The sequence below is a fragment of the Ovis canadensis genome, chromosome 2 (genome assembly GCF_042477335.2).
Source record: "Ovis canadensis isolate MfBH-ARS-UI-01 breed Bighorn chromosome 2, ARS-UI_OviCan_v2, whole genome shotgun sequence".
In the NCBI taxonomy this organism is placed as follows: Eukaryota; Metazoa; Chordata; class Mammalia; order Artiodactyla; family Bovidae; genus Ovis; species Ovis canadensis.
Window position 1 is genome coordinate 225,914,053 of NC_091246.1, and position 15,881 is coordinate 225,929,933.

At 33.8% G+C, this 15,881-nt stretch overlaps 1 protein-coding gene across 8 annotated transcripts in view; it reads right to left on the reverse strand.

The window, feature by feature from the left end:
* USP37 (ubiquitin specific peptidase 37) overlaps nucleotides 1-15,881 on the reverse strand; it is an 85,694-nt gene that overhangs the window by 65,218 nt on the left and 4,595 nt on the right. For 3 of the 8 annotated variants that reach the window (XM_069578344.1, XM_069578350.1, XM_069578347.1), the window contains exons 2-8: nucleotides 14,770-14,910; nucleotides 10,813-11,009; nucleotides 10,372-10,595; nucleotides 6,826-6,997; nucleotides 3,567-3,667; nucleotides 850-1,028; nucleotides 455-532 (exon numbers count right to left, since the gene is read on the reverse strand). In XM_069578344.1, the coding sequence (XP_069434445.1) occupies nucleotides 455-532; nucleotides 850-1,028; nucleotides 3,567-3,667; nucleotides 6,826-6,997; nucleotides 10,372-10,527 (686 nt within the window). In that variant the 5' untranslated portion in view covers nucleotides 10,528-10,595; nucleotides 10,813-11,009; nucleotides 14,770-14,910. Of the gene's footprint in view, nucleotides 1-454; nucleotides 533-849; nucleotides 1,029-3,566; nucleotides 3,668-6,825; nucleotides 6,998-10,371; nucleotides 13,368-14,769; nucleotides 14,911-15,881 lie in introns of those variants that run through there. The other 5 variants (XM_069578343.1, XM_069578346.1, XM_069578348.1 and 2 more) reach the window with 4 other exon arrangements.

Consider the following 15,881-nt stretch of genomic DNA (forward strand, 5'->3'; position numbering starts at 1 on the left):
AAAAGTAGCTCTAAAGGACTGATGCTCCTTGCTTAGAACCTATGCTGGTTTTAATACCCTTTTACCCCTAAGTTAACTTTTCACATGAATAAGGTAAAAACTGTACTTTTTTTTTTTTTTAACAGGTAAAGGGAAGAAGGAAGGAAGAGCATTCATACTAAAAGAGCAGCAAACAAAAACACTTATATAGAGTTCTTCAGCTCTATCCTTATTATAAGTGTTGCAAACAAATAAAGCCAAGATGGGAGAAGTGCACTAAAACGACCAAAGCAATACTAATGGCCAAATCCTCTCTCTATTGAGCCTACAGTGTACTGTTACCAAAATACTCTAAATCCTGTTCTGTCTCTGAGATTCCCATCAACTGAAGACCATCCCAATTTTCTCCAGTGGTTGTAATTATTAATGGAAGAAATACTGATCAAATGTTATAAAAGTTCTTAAAGTAACTTACGATGATGAATCATTTTCCTTAGGGTAATCTTCATTCAACTCTGAGCCAGATGACAGCATTCTTTTTCTCTTTTCAGTCCTACAGAGAACAGAGAACGGTTATTTCACATTATTAAAAAGCATAAACCAACATACTCAAGAACAAGAACTGTGACTACTGCTATCTAACTCTATACACCACATTTAAATACACTGTGTATCTGCAAGCTCTATACATGTCACTAACATAAATCACAAAAGACAAATATTATCTCCAAAAAATGCACTTTACAAGTTGTTCTTTTAACTAGAAGTCTCCTCCTTTTCCCCAAGTTACTGGACTTTCTAAACGGCTTAAAAGACATTTCTAAATAGGCAGAGCTAATGACTAAGAAAGAAAAAAAAAATCTTTCATACCTATTTTCTAATAACCCTGATCTAAGAGGTGTGGATGTAGATGTCAAAGGGGGAATTGTCCGGGTAGGAGTTACTCCATTTCCTGCTGCAGCCTTAATTGATCCTCTACTTGGATTACCAAGAACTTTTCGAAACGGAGTATCATCTTTAGTTTCCAAACTTCCTCTTTTTGAAGAGACCTATAAGAATAAAGTTTAACATAGCTAATTTTTCACATTAATTGGCATACGTTTAGACCAGTGATCCTCATATACGGAACTTTTAAAAAATATCCACAACTAGAGACCCATCTCCAGAGATGCTAGCCTATCTGATCTGGGGGTAAGGTCCATTCATCAATACTTCTTTTTTTAAAGAACATTAGGTGATTCTAATCAGTGTCAGATATTGAGCTTGACATGTATTTTCCTATATTACTCTTATAAGCTTAGAAATTCCACAGCATACCTGGAAGCAGAAAAGAATTTGCTCTGAATTACTGATTTTAAAAAAAGAAAATAACCTCACAGACATAACAGCCACATTAAAGTAGATCTGTAAGAAAGAAAATCCAATTATGACTAATTTAAAGTGAGCTTCCCTGGTGGCTCAGCTGGTAAAGAATCTGCCTGCAATATGGGAGACCTGGGTTCAATCCCTGGTTTAGGAAGATCCCTTGCCGAAGTACATGGCAACCCACTCCAGTATTCTTGCCTGGAGAATCCCCATATACAGAGGAGCCTGGAGGGCTACAGTCCATGGAGTCACAAAGAGCTGGACACAATTGAGCGACTAAGCACAGCACATTACAGCAAAGTGACATAAATGTGAGAAAAAGGAGCAACAATGACATTTAGTTGCCACAATTTAAAAGCCAAGTCACATGTACAGCATATGATTTTTGAGGGGGTTCTAGTATGGAGAAATGAAACAAATACATAAAATGATGGGGAGATTGAAGGTGAGACAGAACCTACTGGCAGAAGATGAATCAGAGTCTACCCCAAAACACAGCAAAAATATTCCAAGAAAATACACACTTTAACCCTATGGAAGACTTCTAATTACTTTCCACAGAATTACAATCTTAGAATAAAAAAAAAAAAGAATCTGAGGTCATCTGGATGAATGATTTAAAAAGTTGATTTTCAAATGGATAATTGATTCTCAAGATTAAAAACAAAAACAAAAACACTATTATAAAAGCCATATACTGAGAAGTCTCTTTTATCACCCCAATGTCATTCACTCAGTTCTACTTCCCATCCTCCTACACACCTTGTAAGTATTCTACATTTTTAAGGAAATGAAAATCAGTATTTTATTTTTCTAGTTACATAAATGGTAGCATGCTATATGCATACTGTTTTGCATATTTTTCAACCTTTTTTGGCCATGACCCCACAGTAAGAAATATTCTACATCACAACCTATTATACATACATACAAATAAAACTGAAAATTTCAAAAACCAGCACTTATCCTTACTGTGTAGAATATGTTCTCTATTATTTTCTATTCTATTTTATTTAATGGTAGTCACAACACACAAAATTGATTTTATAATCCCACTATTAATAGAAATCATTATTTGTGGAAGTATAAATATTTGCCTCTACTAGATATATTAACACTTACAGTTTAAATACTCTAACACTTTAAATTTCTACCTGTAAATGGATGAACCTCAAAGTAATTATGAGTAAAAAACCCAAACAAAAAATTATACACTGATTCCACTTATATAAAACTCTAGAAAATGCAAAGTAATCTAGAGCGACAGAGGGCAATTCACTCATGGCTTAGGGATAGGGGCCAGACAGGGAGCTGGAGAGAAGGATTACAAAATGCGATGAAGAAGCTTTCAAGGGCTATGGCTATGTTCACTAGTTTGATTATGGTGATGATTTTGCAGGTACGTACATAAATCAAAACATATCAAACCGCACACTTTAAATATGTGCAATTTACTGGATATCAATCATGCCTCAATTAAAATGTTTAAAAAAAAAGAAAACACTCAACTTGTAAAAAGAAACTAACAAAAAGAAACCTTATTCACTGACTGCTTAAGTAATCAACCCATCTCCACACAGTCAAACAGAATTCATTACTTACAGGAGAGTTTCAAAGTTTCTCTATACACCTGGTTTACCTTTGTAAGACAAATTAAGAGACACAGGACTGCTAAGGTGCAATAGTGCAAAGTAAGTCTCAGGACTGGCTGAATATTTATGAAAGAAAAATTATTAAAAAGCAAATAGAAGACCTAACAAATCAGTCTAATATCATATAGTATAGGTAAAGTTCATAATGTAGAACAGACTCAAAAAAGTATCAAAGAAATAGCAACAGCAAATATTTACAGGGTTGTTAGTACATGGTATTGGGGGCTAAGCATTTTTATAATACGCATTATTTCACAGCAACGCTTAAAGTATTTTTGCTGTCTCAATTTTACAGATGGGTACTAAGGCTTGAGATACTTAAGAAGGAGCTTCTCCAATGGCCTACAACTAGTAAGAGGCAGCATCAAATCTCAACCCCACATCTAACTTCAAAGCTATGTTTTCAAAAACTACACTGTGATAAATTTCAGGTATGTGTAAAGTATCCTTGTGATAATGCCAGAATCATTAGACATTACAATCTAAATTCTACTTCCTACAACTACCTTATAGAATGTCTAAGATTATCATCTTTAAAAAAAAAAGCTAGAAAGATTCAAATGAACATACCTGATTGTCCGAGTAAGAAAGCTGCCTGTTGGTTTCCTTCTGTGAGGTCCTGCTGCCCAGAATAGCTCCAAAACTACCAGAACCCTGAGAAGGTTTCATGGCTGGTGGGGGGGGGGAAAAAAATCCCTAATCAATTACTTTAACTAAGATATTCGTCATTATTATTATTTAATACTAAGGAAACAGAAACAGGAAAAATAAAACAAATCTAAGTGCTTATCTGACAGAAGATAATTCCGATATGTACAGTAACAATTTAGAGCTAGGATCAAGCAAAAAATTAAGTAACAATGCAAAAACTTGGAAATATGTAGTAGAAGGATAAATTTTTGAATGCTAGAGACTCTCCTGTATAAACATTTGGTAATTAACACTATAGCAAAGTCAGTCAGTGAACTAACTTTGCACACTGGATGCTAAGCACGTGTCAGAACCAGTGACAGACATACTTCTAATAATGCATACCCCAAAACTTTCTAAGTTCAGCGTACAGAATAAGTGGCTTCTTCTCTAAAGAAATCAATGCTAGTTTAAAGGACATGCAAGGTAACGTATAAATATGGATTTTTATATACTTTAAAAAGTATTTCAAGGGAATTTCCTGGCAATTCAGTGGCTAGGACTCCGTGCTTCCACTGCCAGTGGCCCTGGCTGGGGAACTCAAGATCTCATAAGCTGCAGGTGGCCAAAAAAACCACCCAGTAGTCTATATTTTAATTTTGTTAATTTCCCACTGAAGATCATCTGGAATGTTTTAATTTATAAACACTGCAAATAATGCCAAACATCCTTTTACATATCTTCTTGCACTAATGTAACAATTTTCATAGGTTAAAATTCCTTAGAATAAGAATTGTTGGGGTAAAGGATGTACAATTTTAAACTAAATTGATATTACCACTATTCCTCAAAAAAAAACAAAAATCTCCAAGCTCCTACCAAGTATATTAGAGTGTCTTGCCTCCCCTCACACTACTGCCAATGCGATAATAAGAATTTGAATTTGTTTAATTATTGGTGAAGCTGAGAATTTTTTCACATTTATGAGACACCTGTTTTTCTTCCTGAGTTTTCCTATATGTCTATTTCTCTACTGAACTGTCTTTTTCTTACTGATTTGGAAAGTCAGTATTTATATACTAGTAATATTAACTCTGTCACTGTGACTAATATTTTCATCTTTTCTTCTTTCCTTATCACAGAGATCATTTAAATTTTTTACACAGTCCAAGTTATTAACCTTTTCCTTTATTGATTCTGATTTTATGTCATACTCAGAAAGGTCATTCCCGTCCACATAATATGTTAAAATCCATTCTACTCTTCTAATAATACTTTTATCACTTTTTTTTAAACACTGAAGTGTTTGGATGAAGGAGTAAGATAAGGACTCAGTTTTACTGTCTTCTTAAATGGTTAGTTAGTTGTCCTATTTATAGACAACACTGTTTATCAACCATTAGTCTTTTTCCCATTGATTACAAACACCACACATTATACTTTAAATGTTTCCAAGTGTTCTTATATTCATTAGCTTACACTTTGGGGCAGTTATGACAACTTAGAAGATTAAAACAACTTGACCAAGAGTACAGAATAAGTTAAGTCCACAGCTAGTCACTCTAAAAGCAGTAATGACTTACTGTGTACCTATCAAATACGGGTTATGACTTACATTAATGAACTCTAATTTTTTATTAAGCACTGAAATTAAGGTAAGAAAACATTCATTTTAGAGATGAGGAAACTGAAACTCTTTAATTAAAGGAACTGCCCAAAACTGCACAGGATATAATAAGCAGGGCTAGGATTCAAACCCAAATCTGTTTAGGTCCAAAGTGTGTTTTTACATTACACCATGTTGTTCAGACTCAAATCTGGGCCCCAGTCTGCTGTGCTTTCCACTCTAATGCATTCAGAGACATACTTTCTTACATATGTCAATTTTTAAAAAGTGGTTCAATTAATATGGAATAAAACAAAAATATAAACAGAAAATAAAAAATAGAAAATAATAAAATAAACAGAAAATAAAAATAAAACAGAAATGTAGACATAATCTCTAACATATTCTAAAACTTTTAAATGGCACTCAACTCAATTCTAAAATTCAGTATTTAGAAAACTGACATGGTTCATTCAGATTTGGTAACATGAACACATGATGAATATGAACCAAATGACAAATAACCATAAAAAAATTTTTTTAAACAAGAAAATAGTTTATCAAATAGCTATTAAATACAAGCAAGGAGACACTGCTACATCTTTATTTTCTAAACGTTTTTAATGTGTTATATTTGTTAAAAAAAACTCAGCAGTTTGTTAACTATAAAATACCAGTAATAACAAAGTACTCATGATGATAGAGCTGGAGAATAATAAAAATAAGAGTGAAAAACTCATTTTGAGCAACAGATTACTCCTAAAAAGATGCTTATAAATATGTATTCTTTAAAATCAAAACATTTTACACGAAAGGGGTTGGAGGAAGTAGGGGAATCTGATCACACTACTTGAATTTCTACGGTACCTTCTGTTTGTATAGAAAAATAAAACCTCAGAAAAAATTTCCTATAAAAAAGCAACTATATAACATTTATATGACAAGGTAAGTTTTCCCAAATGTAATTTAAATCCTACTCCTTCCTTAGACACACACTCTTTTGTGGAATCCTTAGGGTGTTCTACATAAACAATCATGTCATCTGAGAACAAAGACAAATTTACTTCTTCCTTTTCAATTTGGATGTTTTTCATTTCTTTTTCTTGCCTAAGTGCTCTGCCTAGGACTTCCAGTATTATGTTGAATAGAAGGGGGAAAAGGGGTCATCCTTGCCTTGTTTCTGATTTTGGAAAACCTTTCAGTTTTCCATCACTGAGCTACTGGCTTTTCATATAAGGCACTTATTATGTTGAGGTAAGATAGATTCCTTTAATTCCAACTTTGTTTCCATGTTTCCATCATGAAACAAAGTTAAATTTTATCAAATGCTTTTAATGCATCAAGATGATCATGTGGTTTCTGTCCATCATTCCGTTAAATTTGATGTATCACACTGCCAGATTTTTCCCATATCTTAAACTACTCTTGCATTCCAGAAATAAATCCCACTTGGTCATGGTGTATAATCCTTTCAGTGTGCTGTTGAAAGGATTGTGTTCAAATTTTTGCATCAATATTCAAGAGGGATACTGGCCTACAATCTAGTAATATTTTTTATAACTAATGTTAGACCCTCGGATGATTAGTGCTTACCTGCATTAAGCCTGTTTTGATGGACTGCATCTAGAAACAACCTCATTTCCTCTGCATCCTTACTTGGTACTTTATCAATAGACAAAAAGCTGTTATCTTGTAGAGTTAACATTAAGCGGCTTTGCTTTGCTCCACTGGGTCGAAGCACCACATTTTTAATGTTATGACTTAGCTGATCAACACAAAAGGAAGAGTATCATTAAAAATGAATTATAATGAAGCATAGTAAGTTGTATAATGAATACTAAACTTTATACGTTCTAAGATACATTTCTTACTCTTTCCCATATTAATTTAGTTTTTTTTTTTTTTTTACCCAATCAAAAAGAGTTTCCATGTCTTGATACATTTAAATCAAAGATTTCACTTCTAGGAGAGGCAAACACTATTAAAATTTTACAGAGTAATCCTAACACTCTTGACTTTTTTGGTAGGAACTGCATATTTTCAGGTATAGTTACAAAAACAAAGAAGTTAATTTTCTAAGCTTTGATGGTTATACCATCACCAGTTTAGAAAGTCATATCGGATTAGAAGCTTTTTTCCTTTCTAAACAAAAGCTTATAAAATATCTAGCAAGTGGTTTATGTAGCTGCAATGAAAAAGGATATTCTGATCCAAACTATAATCCTGAAAAGAATTCTATTTCTCAAAAACACATCAACATAAACCTTTACCTACATTAGAACATCTTTTTTTTTTTAAACTATCTAAGCAGGCTCAATTAACTTTCAATCACAAAGCTCGTAAGTTCTCTGGAACTCTCTTAGCTTACTTCTCCCACTCCCCAGATCTCGTTCAATACTTCTCTTATACTCTTCCAGACTCTGAATATATGCTATTAAGTGATAACTTTTATTTTTTCTTGAATGAAATTTTTCTAAGACTAAATCAATAAATCTTGAACTTTTATCTTAATAATTCTCACAACCAGTCATCCTTATTTTCTAACATTCTCCCTCAGCAAGCATATACAGAGGTTTCTAAAGTTGCCTTTTGCTGAAGACATACCCTCTGAACAGCATAAAGAAAGAAGTAAAAGCATCTCACAATTTTTAAAATTAGGGATAATTAACCTTGTGACATTACTTTGTCAACAAAGGTCCGTCTAGTCAAGGCTATGATTTTTCCAGTGGTCATGTATGGATGTGAGAGTTGGACTATAAAGAAAGCTGAGGGCAGAAGAATTGATGCTTTTGAACTGTGGTGTTAGAGAAGACTCTTGAGGGTCCCTTGGACTCCAAGGAGATCCAACCAGTCCATCCTAAAGGAGATCAGTCCTGGGTGTTCTTTGGAAGGACTGACGTTGAAGCTGAAACTCCAATACTTTGGCCACCTGATGTGAAGAGCTGACTCACTGGAAAAGACCCTGATGCTGGGAAAGATTGAAGGCAGGAGAAGGAAATCACAAAGGATGAGATGGCTGGATGGCATCACCAATTCAACAGACATGAATTTGGGTACACTCCAGGAGTTGGTGATGTACGGGGAGGCCTGGAGTGCTGCAGTTCATGGGGTTGCAAAGAGTCGGACGCGACTGAGCTACACTGAACTGACCTTACCTTGTGATAATTTTTAGATAAAGATGAAAAAACAATTTACTAGACTTAATTTATATTTCAAATTTAAATGACAGGTTTTAGACTCAAGCAGGTCTTTCCCTCACCTCCCAAATATAATGAGTTAAATCTTGAAATCTCTTGAAATCTGTATTTGCTTCCTTTTGCTTCTTCCACTGTCTTATCCTTTGCTCAAGACTTTCATTCCTCATCTGAACTCCCACAATAACCTCTTACATGTCCTTATTCTCCCACTACCTCTTGAAAGTCATCTACCTAGCTGCCAAAGGAATTTAAACTTAAGATTCTTGGCTCCCTAGTAACTAAGTTCCCTTTAGTATGATAAAGAAGATCTGGATATTTCAAGATCTGGTTTCTATGTAGCTGTTAGCCTCTACTACTGCCATTCACGCTCCACTGTCCATTTACTTTAAAATAATTTTCTGGTTTCCTGAATGTTGATTCACACTAGCATGTATCTGTACATTATAGAAATCATCTTTACCTTACCTTCACTGTGTCTAGCAAATTCTTACCTATCCTTTAAATTCTCAGAGCACAAAACACTTCCTTCTTTATGTTACATCAGTATCTCTGAGGTATTTTTACAGCTGAGAATGCATTTGGTTACTCTTAAGTTTGAGAGGAAAAGTGCCTCACTCAACTCTGTATTCTTAGCCCAGTACCCATCACAGTACTCTACAGGTGGTTAACAAATGAATGCTCAATGCAAAACTGATCTAGAACTGAGATGAAAAGTTTAATCACAGGTAGACTCATCATGCTTCTAAAGATCTATGTTTGCTTAAGTATTTAAATTAAAAAAAAAATTTACTGTGTGCTAATTTGAGTTGAGGACTCAAAGACTGAATCTCTGTTTAAAAAAAAAATCTTTCATTGAGATGGTCACATGTATATGAATGTGGTAGAAACTATTGTTTCTACTACGCATGTCACCACCTATAATCTATTTAAGAATACTTTTGATACATAAAAATCATAACCAATTTACTTTCAAAAGTTAAAAGCAAAAACAGAAATTTTACTTCAGCTCAAGTTCTCAAGCATAAAGTTTTATAAATTACTCTTCGAAAGAGTACTTTAGAATATTACACTTTTATATAATCTAATTAACAAATATAGCATTTTTAAGTGCAGAAAACGTAAGACGTTAAATTCAGCTCATATCAACAGAAGTAATTCTTGGCTGTACAAGACAGAAGTGAAAACAAAATTATTTTTTATAGTGATAAAATAACGAGGTCCTTCAAAAGTTAACAGAAGAGGGACTTCCCTGGTAGTCCAAAGGTTAAGAATCTGCCTTACAAAGCAGGGGACTCGGGTTTGATCCTGGTCAGGGAACTATTATCCCACATGCTGCAAAGCAAACTAAGTCTGCACACCAAAACTAAAGAATCTCTGCACTGCAGTAAAAGATCCTGCATGATGCAATGAAGATCTTAGACCCAATGCTGCCAAATAAATAAATAATTTAAAAAAAAAAGTTAACAGAAGAAAATGGCTATAAAGATGACCCTGAATATCATCCCTGAATGGTCCATACCACAACCTTTGGCAGGATTAATTAGGAAGACGAAATTAAAAAGACACTAATGAATCCTATTAAAAGCTAATACTAAATAGTTATGAATTTATCACATATGTTGGTTGCCAGGGGGTGGGGACATAACTTCATAACTGAAGTTATCCTAAATGTGGTTTTAAAAATAGCTTAGACAGTATCCAGACTCAGTTTCTCCCAGCTTCCTCTTCCCACCAGTTTCTTTTCAACAATGGTGACTACTTTCTACTCTTTATTATATACCATCAACAATTCTGCTGAATAATTTTTAATAGTATCAGCGACCTGAAAATTAAACAAATAGTAATCTAGTAGGGGTACTATGCTATTTAGTGTGGCAGAGAATAGCTGTTCACTAAAGGATGTGATTTGAAGGTCTATTCCAAATCAAAATTTGGTTAATACCTGAAATATCCTTGGAATCCCTCCAGTATTGTAGTGAACTACTAGGCTGACTTTATTCTCTTTTTCCACAACTTCAAAGGATCCTTCTTTCCATTTTGTAATCCCAGTCTGCATACTTCGAATTCTGATAGGGCCATGTATCTTCAGAGGAGACATATTTTCTTTAAAAATAAATTGCTTCTAGCCAAATTAAAAAGAAAAAATACACCTTCACCTGACACAGTCTAAGGAAGAAAAATAAAATAAAATAATAAGTTACAACTTACTAGTGATTTAAAACAAGAGTTTGAAAGAGAACACTTAATGAACCATCATATATCTTTTTCTCTGTTTTCAATAAACTACCTTTTATTAAATATCCTCAAAGGCTCTGATTAGCTGGATAGCACTGGTAAGAACAAATGAAGCAGTCACTGATGTTCAGTGACTGAATTTACCCACCTTTTATTTTTTCTGTACATGCTCTCTCCTTAGCCATGTACCTGAGTCCATTTAGTGTCTAAATTTTGCATTTTGCAGCATTAACAACCATACTGCTGTCACTGTATGACAATCAGGAATACTAAAGATTCCATTCTCAGTGTGAGTGCCCATGGCAATATGGCCAACTTTTACCTTCCTTCATGATTCTAAAGGATCTTGAATTTCAAATATAAGTAAAAAAAAAAAATTCAGTCAGCTGATTCCATTCTTTAGAATTGAGTTCCTACTGAAACATCAAATCATATCACCTAAGCATATCCACATGTATAAAACATATTATATGAATAAATAATTGTGAAAATAATCAAATTAATTTAACCTCAACAACTACATTATTTGAGAAAATCATTTATTCTCTAGGCAAAACTAACCAAAAAACCCCTCTTCCTAAGATCCACCTACTATTTATGTTTTAACTCTACCATTCCTGGAAAGAATTTTTACCAATTTTATCTTTCACAAATATTCAAATTTCCCAAGTGAACTTCTGATACTTACAGATATGACAGAATGTCTAAGACTCTTAAAACTTGCTTAACAGATGTCAGCAAGTAAATACAATTAAACAGCAGAAAATGATTATCAAACAGTGTTACACATATATACACAATCAAATAAAATTAAAACAAAATTTACACTACAGCCTTCAAATCTCTAGAAACATGGCCTCTAATACAGATTCTTAATTTAATAAGTTAAAAACCATTAAACTTTGCCTCTGCCTAAACAACTCAACTAGAAAAGCTAAAAACTAATATATGTACAAAGGAAAAACATACTAGATCTAAGTACCAGGAGCCAGCTCTGTCACTTACTAACTTTTAACTTACCTTTCCTCACCACTAGTTTTCTCAGCTGTAAAACAGCAATGCTATAGTGTTGCAGAATTAAATGAAATATTGCTAAAACTCATTAGGCATTCAATAGACAGCAGCTTCAATATGAATGAAATTAGTGTCCACTTTCTGAATTTATTCCTTGTCTGCAACACCTCTTTCTCCAAAGATCCCAGACAATTTGTTAACAACGGTCACCAACTCACTGCCTATAGAGGCTAAACAGGTGACACAAACGATTTAGACAGGCAAAATATGAAAACTTCTATTCAAATCTAGCCAGCTTTGCCATGAACCCAGCATTACCAGATCATCAAATTCTTCAAGAAAATGCAATCAAATTTTTATGTCAAACTGCCCATTTTAAATTCTGGACAATGAATTCAAAGTTTCAAATCAAACAAAACCCACCTAGAGGTAAGATATAGACTGGAGAACCCTAGTTCAAGGCCCCAAGGTGCTATATATCAAACACCTAAGAATAAATTTAAAGAGAGATATGAAAACACTTTGAATTATTTAAGGTGTTTTGTATCGTAAGTCCTCTAGTATTATTCAGTGATTGAATTTTTTGAGTGCCTAATTGTGGCCAGATTTATATACTCTAATTATCTGAGTGTATGAATCCATCAAAGTAATAGAGGCCACTATTGTTCACAGACCTGTCTGTTAATGTGACATTTTGTTCCAACTAGTAACTATAAAATCAGCAATGTGTTTGTAATGCCTTTTTTTTTTTTTAACAATTACTAATTTAATGTTTTACTGCTTGGATATAGCCTTGAGATTTTTTCCACTCTGTCTCATTGCACTGCCAAGAATATGTGATCCCTCTTCTACTCCAGTTGTCCATGCCAAAAACATGAGTTATCTTTAACATCTCTCTTGATGATTATTAGTATTGGACTGGAAATGGAAGGTAAATTTGTCAATTTAACCTCTATATACCTTCCAGACATCTTCATGATGAACTTCAGATCAACTCACATCACTATCCACAAAATCATTCAACAGCTCCCCATGTGGGCTGCAGTCCATGGGGTCACAAAGAGTTGGACATGACTGAACAACTGAGCACAACAGAGCACATGCCCTCACAATAAAATCTACTCATTCACATGACATAAACACCCATCATGATTCATGCCCTGCTTACCCCTCTAACCCCAATAAACTCTCCAAATTCAGCCATCTACTATTTACAATTTTCCTTAAAAAGGCATGCATTCTCATGCCACTATATCTTTGCAGACTGTGGTCTATATCTGGAGGGTTTTTTACCTATTCTCCCCATCTTCCACAACCCCCCCCCTTTTAAATTATCCTGGCTATAAAATCAAAACTCAATTTAAATATTATCTTCTCTAAGATGCCCTTTCTAGCTATCTTTCAATTATTCTCTCATCCCATATACACACTGAGAGCATGTAATGCTTTGCTCTTCTGCTGTACCCTGCATTTACCACTAGTAGGGCAGTCATCACATTGTATTACCAACTATCTATTTACCTCTTTGTCTCTCTCTTCTATGTGGGATGGAAGACAGGCCCAACTGTCCTAGACTTATCAGTTGGGGTATGATGGATGTTGAGAAGCCCACACCAGTGCTCCCTACAGAGAGCCACCAAATGAAAATGGAAAACTCTATTATTTGAAGACAGGGAATATGTTCTTTGTTTTTGCATCCTCACTAGGACACTGTCTGGCACATAAGAAACCACGTCATTATTCAAGAATAATAAACCAGCACAATCAATTTTATCATTTTACAGTTAAAATATACAGCAGCAGATACTAGAACCATAAACTCCTTTTATATGGCCAGTATAGGATTATATTTATTAAGCTCTTTACAGGAACATCATTCTGTACTATATATCTCATTCTTTGAAAACTACTTCCAGTCTTTTTCTATGTGCATCTGAATTTCTCCTAAATGCAAAGCTGTCCACATATCAATGAGAAAAACAAGAATATGCAGTTACAGAATGCATTATTAAAACAAAAAAATCAGCAAACTTGTCTAAACTAGGATTCATATAATCTACTGATCAACAAAGAAGCTATACTTTAAGAGGCTTATCAAATTATCTTTTCTTATACATTTAGGATGCCAAATTATAAGGGAATAGTTAAAACCCCATTGTCTCAGTGTTTTCCTTACAGACCAAAAAGTAAATAAAGGACATTGACCTTGAATTCCTCCAACAAAAACATATTTTAAAAAATTAGATTATTTAACAAGATTTGGAAATAAAGATTTCAAAGTTCAATAAAGTATGTAAGAAAAAACTTTACTGGTTACTTCTGTTTCCCTCTATAATTTTCTCTACATGTAATACATGATTTCTCTACATATAATTCTCAAATATTCTGATGCAGAGTTTTGGTTAAGTGTATAAAATTTTACTTCAGATATTGAACATTTTCTTAACAATTTCTACTAGTAATCTCTTTCTGCTAAGAGAAAAAACCTAAAAGGTACAAGACATAAAATTGGCAGAATCAATACAATTTTTTCTTAATGTCTCAATCCAGTCCATTGTCTGCTCTTGCACTAAATGAGTAAGCTGCATTTTCTTTTGTACACTGATCATATTATCAGTTTGCCCTATTTGGAAGAGAAAAAAACACTAAGTTTCCCTTCAAGTATCTAGCATGATCCAGTAACAGTTCAACTTTCTATGAACCTAACAAAGACAAGGTTTCATTAAACTCTGTAATGCTAATTCACTGTCAAAGTGATATTAGGAAGACAAAGTACAAGAAAAACCAATTATTCTTTAGGTACATCCAAAGAGATTTGCTTTTCCCTAAATTTTTTCACCATTTTTGAAATCACTCTTCAATTCTGAGCAATCCGTGAAAGCTCAATAACATTGGCAAAAATGTTTTTATACCCTCTATAGTTATTTAAATGCTCTTATTTCAGGTACTGCTTTGAAAATATTCTTATGCAGAGGGTTAAGAAAGCATGCTAAAACACAAAAATTACTACTACAAAACAGAAGAAAATGGTCAGTTCTTGCTAGTTAGCATACTCTTGGAAACATATATCCAAAATAAAAACATTACTTACTTTTCAGAGACTTTTACTGAAAAACCCTATGTAATAACAATTCACCTTTATTCTGATCCTTGTGCCAAAGGCAATGCACTCTTCTTGGGGAACTACTCATATTCTGCAGCTATGCCAGTTCTCCAGGTGCCATCAACTCAGCTAAAGGAAATATAAGTGTGCTTTTTTTTAAAAAAAATCTCATTTACAAAATTACAATTTTCAAAATGTGCTCATTTACACAACGAAGATTAACCCTCTGACTATTTAAAACTCACAAACTACTAAAAACATTTAAAGTATAATGCTCAAGATACACTTGTACACATACCACACACACACACACACACAGAGACACGGACTCAACAACTTTAGGAATATATCTGCTGTGCAAAATGAGGGACTCCCAGAGCCTGCCCCTAGATCAATTCGTATCTTGGTTTATTTATTCCTGTTACATTTTGAAACTAAAAAGGCAGTATTTCATTTGTTAACTTTACATTGTTACGTATCATGGTTTTAAATCACCACTTTCAAAAGATGCTGATACAAATTTCAAAAGGTGGGTAAACTAGGTTTTTACTTTTCTTTCAAAACTAAATTCATGGGCTTGTTTCTCAAATTTAGGCCTCTTAAAAGCCTCAATTTTCCCTGAAATTCTTCTACCCAAACACTTCTCACTATCTTCTTGACTGTTACAACATCAACTCTAAACTCCTTTGTTCACTTGGTAAAAAATCATTTATTGAGTTACTCCAATTTGATGGCGCTATGGTAGGGACACAAATGTGAGCATGACACAGTCCATGTCCTCTTTAAGAGATTCCCCAGACTTTCCTGCATTTCTCTTTCCACTGTCATTTAGGCACAAAAAATCTCCGCATCAGCTTTAGCCTTGTTCTTATTTGAAACAGTCACTCATTACTACCACCCTAATTCAGAAACACATCACTTTGCTAATCTTTCCCACCTAATATTTATTACTCAACACTTACTAAGCACAGTATGAAGCACCATACATGCAATATTTCATAATCTTTACAATATCCTGAAGAACAGGGATTATTAATATCACTAATTTACAAATGAGGAAACCGAGGCTTAGATTAGGTAAATTATCCATGGTCACTTAA